The sequence below is a fragment of the Populus trichocarpa genome, chromosome 2 (assembly GCF_000002775.5).
Source record: "Populus trichocarpa isolate Nisqually-1 chromosome 2, P.trichocarpa_v4.1, whole genome shotgun sequence".
Taxonomy (NCBI): Eukaryota; Viridiplantae; Streptophyta; class Magnoliopsida; order Malpighiales; family Salicaceae; genus Populus; species Populus trichocarpa.
In genome coordinates, this window is record NC_037286.2 from 21025398 (window position 1) to 21037498 (window position 12101).

The 12101-nt window shown below is 35.7% G+C and overlaps 1 protein-coding gene across 1 annotated transcript; it reads left to right on the forward strand.

The window, feature by feature from the left end:
* Positions 1-8410: 8410 nt before the first annotated feature.
* LOC7458281 (GDSL esterase/lipase At2g42990) lies at positions 8411-11856 on the forward strand. Its single transcript, XM_002301560.4, has 3 exons — positions 8411-8858; positions 9030-9522; positions 11472-11856. The coding sequence occupies exons 1-3, from the start codon at positions 8421-8423 to the stop codon at positions 11660-11662; spliced, it is 1122 nt and encodes a 373-aa protein (XP_002301596.2). The 5' UTR covers positions 8411-8420; the 3' UTR covers positions 11663-11856.
* Positions 11857-12101: the final 245 nt, after the last annotated feature.

A 12101-nucleotide genomic window follows, 5' to 3' on the forward strand; every position in this document is an offset into this window, starting at 1 on the left:
ATAATGAATATTTAACATAAGTGTTGTTTTAGTTTGTTTGATAATGTCGGGGAAAACCAATATTTTTGTTATGTTTTATAGAGGTTCAATAGAAGTCATGGATGATCGTTCATGGATGTATCGGGACTCACCCCAAGGATTGCGGAGGATGGATTATTGTAACAGTGTTCAGGGTTTTATTAATTTCGCAACATCTATTCCGAGGAATTTTACTGATGGCGGTATTAGGTGTCCATGCAGGAAGTGTAAAAATTTAAAGTTTCTGCATCAAGATGTTGTAACGATGCATCTTCTAACCAAAGGGTTCATGGAGGATTACCTGTGTTGGTATGCACACGGAGAACTATTTGTTCCTGATGAGAGCATGGAAGAACAGGTGGTTGGGTCAACTTCTAGTGCTAGCAACATGCATGAAGTTGGAAATGAGAACAGTAATCCTTACAGGAATATGGTTATGGATGCAATGAGAATGAGTGAAGGTAATGTCAGGGAATGTCCAATCGTAGAAGAAGAACCTAATGCAGATGCAGCAAGGTTTTTTGATTTGTTGAAAGATTCTGACGAACCATTATGGGATGGCTGCACGAACCACAGTAAATTATCAGCCGTAGCATAGGTGTTCACCATCAAGTCAGATCACGGGTTGAGTGAGGTCGGTTATGACAAGATTATTGAATGAGCGAGAAGCATTTTACCTGAAGGGAACAGGTTGAAAGAGAACTTCTATGCTGCCAAGTCCATGATGAAACCCCTCGGTTTAGGATACCAGAAAATTTATATATGCCCTAACTTCTGCATGTTATACTACCTTGAAAATGCTAAGATGACCGAGTGCATGACATGCGGGCATTCCCATTACAAACCCAGAACTAGTAGAGGGAAGACTCTCGTGGCATATAAAAAACTTAGATACTTCTCAATCACACCTAGACTGCAGAGGTTATTCATGTCACCAAGGACTGCTGAGCACATGACATGGCATCAATCACACCATGCGGTTGATGGAGTGATGGTTCATCCTTCTGACGGTGAAGCATGGAAACACTTTAACAGTGTGCATCCTCACTTTTCAGCTGAATCAAGGAACGTGCATCTTGGGTTATGTACAAACCGATTCAACCCATTCGGGTCATTTGCTGCTCCTTATTCTTGTTGGTCGGTCAAACTGACGGTTTATAACTTGCCACCGGGGATGTGTATGAGGCCGAAGTTCATGTTTTTATCTATGGTCATACCAGGTCCGAGTAGTCCGGGGCGGAATATAGATGTTTGTCTTCGTCCGTTGATGGATGAGTTGACGCAGTTGTGGTCCTCTGGATCTTTGACTTATGACATCTCGAGGAAACAAAATTTTGTTATGAGAGCGGCTTTGATGTGGACTATCAATGATTTCCCAGCTTATGGAATGGTTTCTGGTTGGAGCACGCATGGAAAGCTGGTATGTCCATATTGTATGGAGAACAACAAGGCATTCACGCTAACAAACGGGGGTAAAGCTTCTTTTTTTTACTGTCACCGTCATTTGTTGCCACCGAATCACAGGTATAGAAAGAACAAAAATGATTTCTTTGTTGGCAGAGTTGAAAAGGATGTTGCACCCCCGTGTCTTTCCGGTGAAGAATTGTTTGATGTTGTGTCAGAGTACGGTGACATTGTGTTTGGTCTCCAATCAGGTAAGCAGAAGTTTCCTGGTTTTGGTTTGACCCATAATTGGGTGAAGCGAAGTATCTTTTGGGAGCTTCCTTATTGGAAGACCAATCTTCTCCGCCATAACCTTGACGTCATGCACATTGAAAAGAACGTGTTTGAGAACATTTTCAACACCATCATGGATATGAAGGGGAAGACAAAGGACAACATCAAGTCTAGATTGGATGTAGCGCTGTTTTGTAACCATAAAAATATAGAGTTGGTTCGTGATGGGTCACGGGTCGCAAAACCAAGAGCAAGCTTCGTGCTAGAGAAAAACGCACAACTACTAGTCTATAAATGGCTTAAGAGTCTGTGTTTCCCCGATGGACATGCCTCGAACATATCAAGGCTGGTTAGTATGGAGGAAAGCAGATTATATGGAATGAAGAGTCATGACTGCCATGTGTTTATACAAACACTCATCCCATTAGCTTTTCGTGATTTGTTGCCAAAGGGGATATGGGATGCATTAACGGAGATCAGTCATTTCTTCAGAGTTATATGCTCCAACAAGTTGAATGTTTATCACATTGAAAGGCTTGAAAAGAATATCATCGAGACAATATGCAAACTTGAGATTATATTTCCTCCATCATTTTTTGACTCAATGGAGCATCTACCCGTACATTTACCGTTTGAGGTAAAAGTTGGAGGACCGGTCCAGTACAGATAGATGTATCCATTCGAGAGGTTAGATATTATATGAGCTATGTAATTCATAATTAAATGTTTTTATTTTTATTTTTTTAATTGATAATTTTTTATTAATTAATTATATATATATATATATATATATATATGCAGGTACTTGTTCAATCTTAAAAAAAAGGTTAAGAACAAGGCGCATGTTGAGGCGTCAATATGTGAGGCCTATATTGTTGAGGAGATCTCAACATTTATCTCATACTATTTCGAACCTCATTTGAGAACGAGAAGAATAGAGTGTTTTTATTCAAATGCTATTGGTATGACACAACTGACAGAAGAATCAGAGTAGATCCTCACTATGGTCTCGTTGAAATCAACTCAAAAGCTAGACACCGTAACGTAAACGACATCTTTGTTTTCGCAAAGCAATGCCAACAAGTTTATTACACATACACTCCTTCCTTTAGAAAGGACCGATCAAGAGTTGATTGGTTATCCGTTTTAAAAACAAAACCCAAGGGTCGTGTCAAGGTTGTTCAGGATGAGAACGAAGACACAAGTGTGATAGATGAAGTCTTTCAAGCTAGTGAGTTGGTTGAACCATACCGAGTTGCTCCTTCAATTGACTTAGAAGAAAATTCGAATTTGCGTGTTTTCAACGATAGTCTTGTTGATGTTGACGTAGAGGAGTTGAATGCTGTTCTGAGCTCTACTAGTGGACAAAAGAATGTTGTTGAAGAAGATGATAATGAAATTGAAGAGTGCGATGAAGCTGATGATAACAATTCAATTGAGGATGAAGATGAAAATTCCGACTAACTAAACATGTTCTAAAGCCTTGTTTTTATAATGTAATAATTTGGAACATGAAATATTTATTCTTCTTTAATGGTTAGCTCTTGTTATTGTGTTGCGTATGCTGTAAGATTGCAATTCAAGATTTTGTGACAGGGTTACACAAAAAAATAAGAAAAATTTACGGTTTCACCGACGGACTATAACCCGTCGGTATTTCACAAAGAGTTGAAAAAACTTTACGGGAGTGTGCCACAATCACCGACGGCGTCACCGACGGATTATAACCCGTTGGTATTTCACAGAGAGTTGAAAAAAATTTACGAGATTGTGCCACAATCACCGACGGAATCACCTACGGTGTTGCCGACGTATATTACCGACAAAATCACTGACGGATTACCCACATCCCGAAGCGCACGCATGTCAGACGCGTGTCCGTCGGCACAAGTACAGACGAATTTTCGGACGGATCGAAAAGTCTGGCGGAATTTTCGAACTTTTTTGGTGCGCATATCAATTAATTTCCGACGGTATTACCGACGGAATTTAATGCCACCGACAACAATTAACGTCTTTCGGTAATTCCATATGAAAAATTGCCATATAAAACACCACCTTCCCCCCATTTGGTTCATTTTTTTCTCTCGGCTTTGTTTCTCTTCTTCTCCATTTCTCTTTTCCTCTCCGTTTTTATTTGGCTTTTTGAAGAGATTTTATTATTTTGGTTGTAGTTTTAAAAGGTATGTATTCTTTTTTCTTTATCTTTGTATTTTTTTTATTTTAATTATGATAATTTTTTTTGGTGTTCTTTGTTTTGTGTATTGTTTGTGGATAAAATCTTAAATTCAACACACTATTAAGGTAAGCCTTTTTTATTCCCAAATTTATTTTGAATTGATATAGTGTTTTTTAGTTTTGTTTATTGTTTGTTTTGTGTTTAGGTTGTTTTGTATAGTGTTTTTTAGTTTTTTCATTTTATTTATTAATTTTATGATATTATTGTTTGTATTGCTATAATTGTTATTGTTGAATTTATGTTAAAAATATTAATTTATATATAGAATTACATTTAATTAGTTTATCTTAATTTAGGATATTATTGTTTGTATTGCTATAATTGTTATTGTTGAATTTATTTTAAAAATATTAATTTATATATAGAATTACATTTAATTAGTTTATCTTAATTTATGATATTATTGTTTGTATTGCTATAATTGTTATTGTTGAATTTATGTTTTAAATGTTAATTGAAATATAGAATTAAATTTAATTAGTTTATCTTAATTTTAGGATATTATTGTTTACTTGTCATTGTTATTGCTTGTAACTCTAAGTATCAATTTAACAATGAATGTTCATAGTTGAAATTGATTCTTTTACTTGAATTTCGTTATATGATGTTATTGAATAAGATGTTTTGTGTTGATGATGATGAGTTGGGTTGAGATCCAAGATGATTGGATCGGGATGTGAAATAAAATTGGAAGTGTAATATGATTTTGTCGATAACTTGGGACCACCCAGTATAGGGGAGACTCTGTCGAATGTTTTTTAAAATAATCGAAGTTAATTATGTAATTATTCGTATAAATTTGTGTAGATGTGTAGAATGAAATCTACAGCACGTCGTCAGAAGACGGTTGCAGCTAGTTCTTCTAGCAGCGAGGAGGACGTATCCTTAGGTGCTGATCACGACGAGGAATCTACGCCAACTTGTGATGCTGCCTCTTCTAGCGCCAATTTGAGTGGGATAGGGCGAACAACAATGTTGTGAGGAGGGTATGGGAGAATCACGCGGCAATTAGGTAACATCGAAAATAATATTTATTTTTGTTTTATAATTTTATGTTTTAAATTCTAATTTGTTACTATGGAAGTAGGTTGCATGATTTTTGGTATGACACCCAAAAAAAATAAAAAAGAAACGCGAGGGATAACAGTCTTGAAGGATGGAATGAGGTGGCGGTTTGGCGGGAATTCAAACCGCCATTCATCTCGGGGGAAATATGGATGACATATATTGAGCACGTGACCTCAAAGCGGTTCTCACGGCGCTCACAGTCCGGCGCCGACAACCGGAACCAGCAAATTCATGGTTCGGTGACCACGCACACTGGCGGATCCGTCCCATTCAGCGCACATGCAAAGCGGATGGTAAGATTAATTTTAATGAAATATATCATTAATTAATTTGTCGTTCCTTATTAAATAACTTTCAACCTTTTTTTTCCTTACAGGCGGCGTCTCTTGGATGTGAGCCGAATCCAATGGAGCTGTTTGTAGAGACGTATGTGCAGAGTCAAGACCGCCAAAAGGGGGTGCAGCAATTTGTGGACAACCGTGCTCAACACTTTGTGGTATGTTTGTTCATTCATTTTATTTTGTAAGTTATTATTTTCTTGAATTGCATCTTGAATTGCATATGATGATTTTTTTAAAAATTTTCAGGAGACCTATAATAGCCGGTTGAGGGAGAGATATGGGGACAATCCTTCGACCCATCCAGATTTCGATCCAAATTTGTGGATGGAGGTGGGATCGTCTGGTGAACCTAATAAAAATCGGGTCTATGGGCTCTCCAACACTACGGCTGAAAACTTGCGTTCGGCTTGTAGTGTCTCAACCGTTGGGAGCTCTCCATCAGTATCGAACATCCAGTCTGAGGAGCTCATTGCCTTGAAACAACAATATCAACAACTCTCGACGAATTATAATGAGCTCCATCACATAGTCATGGAGATGAGATCAAAGATGGGTGATGATACTTGTGCAGGGCCTTTTTGGCCGTACAGTCTCGGGAACAACCAGCCTCCTCCTCCTCCTCCTCCTCCTCCAGCTCCGCTACTATTCTAGTTTAATTTTGTTTTTTAAACACATTAAATTTGTAATGAATATTTGGATGAATATTATTTAACATTATTTTTATATTTTTAATGTTTAATCCAATTTTATTTGTTTATTAGAGTTTTACTATTAATAAATTATTTTTTTATATATATTTTAAATAGATACCGACGGCTTTACCGACAGATAATATCCGTCGGTGATTCACAGAGAGTTGCCAAACAATTACCAGCCATGCCATAATTACCGACGGACATATTCCGTCGGTGATTACATGCAGACGGCTTTACCGATGGATAATATCCGTCGGTATTTCACAGAGAGTTGCCACACAATTACCACCGATGCCATAATTACCGACGGATTATCCGTCGGTAATTACCGTTGAAAATTCAGACGGATTTAGTCCGTCGGTAATGTTCCCGCGAGAATTTTTTTTTTGGCGCGTGTATCCGTCTGTAAGACTGTTGGTGTTCCGTCGGTGGGTTGTTTTTTTTATTTGCGACAGAATTAGCGACGAAAAGGGAAGTTACCGATGACTATTATACCGACGGACGTGTTCCGTCAGTAATTATTTCACCGACGGAGTTCATTCCTGTCATCGACGGAATTAGTCCGTCGGTAAAACTGTTTAATGGTGTAGTGACAAGTCAAAAAGAAGTAAATAAAAAAATTTATACAGCCCCTGTTGACCAGTATTTCCATACTTTCCCGAACTCCGGTTGACCTGAAAATTTAATCCAAGATAGGACAACATGTCAGGAGACTCCACATAACATTTCAGTCCAATCCAACGGTCGGATTGAGAATTATGACTATTACCGTAAAACTGGACAATTACGCGTTTTACGTTAGAATCTGAATTTGATTGTTTTTCCATTGCTCGAATCGTATCACCTTAGGTCTTCTAGAAGGCATATTTTAGGATATTGGACCTTAAACATAGAGATTTCAAAGTTCACAATGCAAGGAAAGGGCATTAGATCCTGAATATAAAGATTGCAATTTACACACTTGGTAAAAATGAAAAATAACAATTAATGAAAGCATACCTAGAGGTAATTATATTCAGTACATAGAGTTTTTGGGTCATAAATAACAATTAAAAAAATAAATTTTGATAGGGTCTCATTACTAGAACTTTTTACGTCGACCTACATGTTTGAGTTTCTATCACCCTAGGTTGGTTCCTTCACTATGGTTGCTCCTATTCTTATATGTTACTGCATCTTCTCAAACTATCAACTTGAGGTGTGCTCCCCCTATTATGCTCCTCTTTGATTCCAAATACCATTAGGTATTCATCATATTTCTCATGAAGCTTACTAGCTAGGTATTAACCCTTAGTGGTAGCCTTAACATGCCCTAAAAAGATCATAGTAAAGTCAAGGGGTGGAGTGAGATGGAAAACCCAAGAGAAGTTCACAGTCAGTCTATTAGACAAGTTGTGGAACTGAATACCACTCATAACTTCCATAAACTTGTGTTCCACTTGCACACTTGAATAGCTTACAATAGTGCCTAAATACTGTTTGAGATGGTTTTTCTCCGTGCTGCCTCATGTAAAGCTCAAAGAAAGCTAGAATGCTCACCTGTTCAGGTGTAGCTGGCTCGCATTTATGTAAACCTTAAGAAAAGGAATGTGTACCCCTATTTGAACATACAAAGGAGAGCTGTAATTTATTTCCCCCTATATTTGCTTTTGGTAGTTGCCTGCTTATCCTCTCCATCCTAAATGATATCCAAGCCAGATACCCCATTTACAGCTAGACTAAAAATATGTGCAACTTGTGTTATAGACATTATGTTGGGTACTCATCATCCAACTATATATTCATGGGGCCGTCTAACTCCCATGAGATCTACTAATGTAAACAAGGGGTCCTCTAACTTCCTTTTCAAGCTCTCTAGCTTGAACTCTATCTTCATGATCTTATCGGGCATCCTAAGGGAAGTCCCACTTCCATTACTCATCCTACTTAAATCTACCATGTTTAAAGTTTGTTGTAAAATAGAGAAATGTTAACATTCCTAGAGTTTGTTTCGCTGGATTCTCGTCAGACAAGAGAGAACCACCGTTGCTATGAACTGCAATCCTCAGTACCCACACCGAAATAGGGTGCATCCTTCCAAAACACCTTGACAATGGTTTGAAAATAAATAGAATGTCGCTTCCCAGTTTATTGAAGTTTGAGGGAAGGTTAATGGGGATTTTGAGTTCTTCTCTCACCGTAAAACTCTATTCGTGAATAGCTTATAGTTGTATTAAAAATGTTGTGAACCTAACTACTATAAATGCTGAACAGTAAGGAACACAGGTAAACTGTTCAATGCTGATGCAATGCCTGCAGCAATTAGGCCACCTACCAAACCTTTTCTCATTTATTTCCCTTCGAACCTCCCCTTATACTGCCCTTCATGATCTCAATTTCCACATGCCCATCCTTTTCCAGGATTCTTTTATAAGGTCACCAAAAACACTTAAAAACCAAGGAGAAATGGGATACATGCATGTTCTTTGTCTCTTCTTTACACAAATAATATATATCCTGGTGCTAGTTGCTGAAACGACTGCTAATGTCCCAGCAATTATAGTTTTTGGAGATTCATCTGTTGATGCTGGAAACAACAACGTGATTTCCACTGTTCTCAAGAGCAATTTCAAGCCTTATGGCCGCGATTTCGAAGGTGGTCGCCCCACTGGACGATTCTGCAATGGGCGTATACCTCCTGATTTCATTTCTGAGGCATTTGGTCTCAAGCCAGCAATACCAGCTTACTTGGACTCACAGTATAGTATATCAGATTTTGCCACTGGCGTTTGCTTTGCTTCTGCTGGGACTGGCTATGACAATGCAACTTCTAATGTGCTAGTTAGTCATACACTCTCTCTCTTTCCTTTTTGCCACATTCCAGTTTATGAGGAAGAATAAAAGAGCATTTGAATTTTGTCAAATTCTGTTCTTTCAGGATTGTTCTTATATTATATATGGTGCCATTCAAATGTCAATTAAAATTTATCCCTGTCTCATATATACTTGCAGAATGTGATACCCTTATGGAAGGAACTAGAGTACTACAAGGATTACCAAAAAAAACTGAGAGCTTATGTTGGCGAGCGGAAGGCGAATGAGATATTCAGTGAGGCTCTATACCTGATGAGCTTAGGTACAAATGATTTCCTTGAAAATTATTACACATTTCCAACCAGGCGATCCCAGTTTACTGTCAGACAATACGAGGATTTTCTTGTTGGACTTGCAAGAAATTTCATAACAAAACTTTACCATCTCGGTGGTAGGAAAATATCTTTAACTGGTGTTCCTCCAATGGGGTGTCTGCCATTGGAGAGGACCACAAATATCATGGGTCAGCATGACTGTATACAGGAATATAACAAGGTGGCCGTGGAATTTAATGGGAAATTAGAGGGTTTGGTATCAGAACTGAAGAGAGAGCTTCCTGAGCTCAGGATGTTGTTTACAAGGACTGTTTATGATAATGTCTATCAAATCATTAGAAATCCTGCTGCATATGGTAAGAAGCTTCACTCTGCTTTCACTTCTGAAGTTTGGTTTGTGATAAAATGACAGCACTGCTTCATAAATTTGAATGCACAAAATATTTATTGTAGCATGAATCATTCATTCATCCTTTAAGTGTGATTTTATTTTATTCATTATATTTTTAATATAGGATTAGTACTGTGGATGCAATCACAAATTTGGAAAGCAAGATTATTCAAAATTACTAAGAAAAAATGCATAATTGTTCGTTTTGTTTTTGATATTTTAATCTTATAAGTTATTATTTTTTTAATTTTTGATTTTTGATTTTTATTTCTATCCCTTTTTTTAAAAAAATTATTTGCTTTCAATATAATCTTTTAATTACAATTTCTCATATGTTATTTTTTTTTATTTCGGTATTTATTCTTTAGATTTTTATTTTTTTCTTGACTCCTTTGTTAAAGTTTTATTGGTTTTTAATTTTATTATTCAATTAAGTTTTATGTTGTTTTTTTTTTTTTTTTCAATTTGACCTCATTCTTTTGATTTGTTTTTTCTTTTGTTAAAGTTATTTTTTGTTTCAATTTAACCTTCCAATTGAAAATTTTGGTTTGTCCTCTAATTTAGTTTTTATTTTGATTTTCACCTAATTATTTTAATTACAATTTTTTAGATCCTTTTATACAAATTGATTTCTTTTTTTTTTCAATTTCATCATTCAATATTAGGTTATTGGCCCTTGAGTTTCATGATTTGTATAGTGGGTTAGTCAAGTTAGCCTGGGTTAACTTAGGTTGTTTTTCTCTATAGTTTTTTTTATGAAATTGATTTTTTTTTACTTTCATTCTTTGTCATTAAATTATTAGCACTTGGGCTTTACTTTCCTTTAAGTGGGGTTTTCTCGGGTGCTGGTTAGTCAAGTTAACCAAAGTTGACTTGAGTTTTTTTCAACGTTTTTTTATTGATATAGCTTCGGTATTATTTTTTTTGCTGTCTTTTTTTTTTTAATTTTTGTTATCTCAATATCATATTGCATGTGGCAGGTTAATTAAATTAACTCTGGATTATTTCATTTTTTTCTTTAAAAATAAAACTGATTTTTTTCGATTTTATCTTTTGATATTATATTATTGAATCCTAGACTTTGTGTTTTTTTCAGCTTTCTTTTCTGGAAAAGAATTATCTTAATCTTCCATTTGAGCTCACATGTTAAATCAAGTTATCTCGGGTTATCTATCGTTTGGATTTTTTTTTTACATTAGAAAATTTGTTACCTTTTGCCATCTCTGCTTCTCTGCAAGTTGATGTGTATATATTATTGGTATAAAAGCCCATGTGAAACACTAGGTAAAGAGAAATCAGGTGATTCAATACACACAATCACAACACCTAAATTTATCATCTTTTTCTTCTTCTTCTTCAATTCTCATATAAACAAAACATGTAGCTTTGAAAGCTAGATTCCTCGTACAACTTAACTAACCTAAATATCAGAGGGTGACTAATTGCAGATGTTTGTGATTTTCAAGCCTTGATCCGATAAGGTATTTCTCAATACATCATCACTAATAAATTGATGAATCACAAGAGGGACTAAGATAATTTATCCACTCCAAACATAATTAGTATATTACTTATTGGAAAAAAAAAAAAAAAAACTATGTAGTCTATCATCCGTTAGTCTGCTACTATTTCTATTATGGCACGTACATGTAAAGCCACCATCATAGTGTTAAAGTATTACAAATAGGAAGTGAGGAGTTATATATGAAAACATCCACATGAAGGCAAAAGAAACAATCGAATCTAAAAATCTAATTCCTTAAGTGATGTACAAGAATGATTCAGACTGCCGCCGCTGAGGTAAGACCGGAAATGGAATTACCGGCAAATCCAGGGTTGCTTTGCTGCCTAATTTTCTTCTCCCGCACAAAAACCATATGATGTCTGGATGTGGTTTTGTTTGTTGATTGGCAGGATTCCAGGAGACAGGGAAGGCATGCTGTGCCACAGGAACATTTGAAATGAGTTACCTTTGCAATGAACATTCAATTACATGTCCAGACGCCAATAAATATGTATTCTGGGATGCCTTCCATCCCACAGAGAGAACAAATCAAATAATCTCGCAGCAATTGATCCCTACTCTTCTAGCAGAATTTCAATGAAGTAATGGAATTTGATAGCAAATATTTGGAATGATATGGTAGTGGAACGTAATGTAATGTAATAAATTGGATGATATGGTAGTGCAAGGTAATGTAATGCAATGAATTGGATGATGTAATTAAGAATATAATGTAATGAAATTGACTGAAACATTACATTTTATGAAAATTAAAATAAATATTTATAAGAAAAATATATTTTACCAGGAAAATTTCCTTTTCTTTTTCATTTTGTTTTGGAAAAAAACATATCTTTTTTATTAATAGCATATTTCTGAATAAAAATTAAATTCAATTAAAATAAATATTCATAAAAATTTCAATGATTTGAGTTGAAAAGAAAAAAAAAATGTGTCTTTTTGATGAAAGCTCTCTTACTTTATTCATGTATTTCTCTTTGTTTCGATGAAAACATGTTTTTTATATAAAAAAATTATCA

Bases quoted from the DNA above. Each gene is read 5' to 3' on its own strand.
- LOC7458281 (XM_002301560.4), top strand. From the start codon at position 8,421: ATGCCCATCCTTTTCCAGGATTCTTTTATAAGGTCACCAAAAACACTT. The intron at 8,859-9,029 runs GTTAGTCATACA...ATATACTTGCAG, and splicing joins ATGCAACTTCTAATGTGCTA to AATGTGATACCCTTATGGAA. The intron at 9,523-11,471 runs GTAAGAAGCTTC...GTTGATTGGCAG, and splicing joins TAGAAATCCTGCTGCATATG to GATTCCAGGAGACAGGGAAG.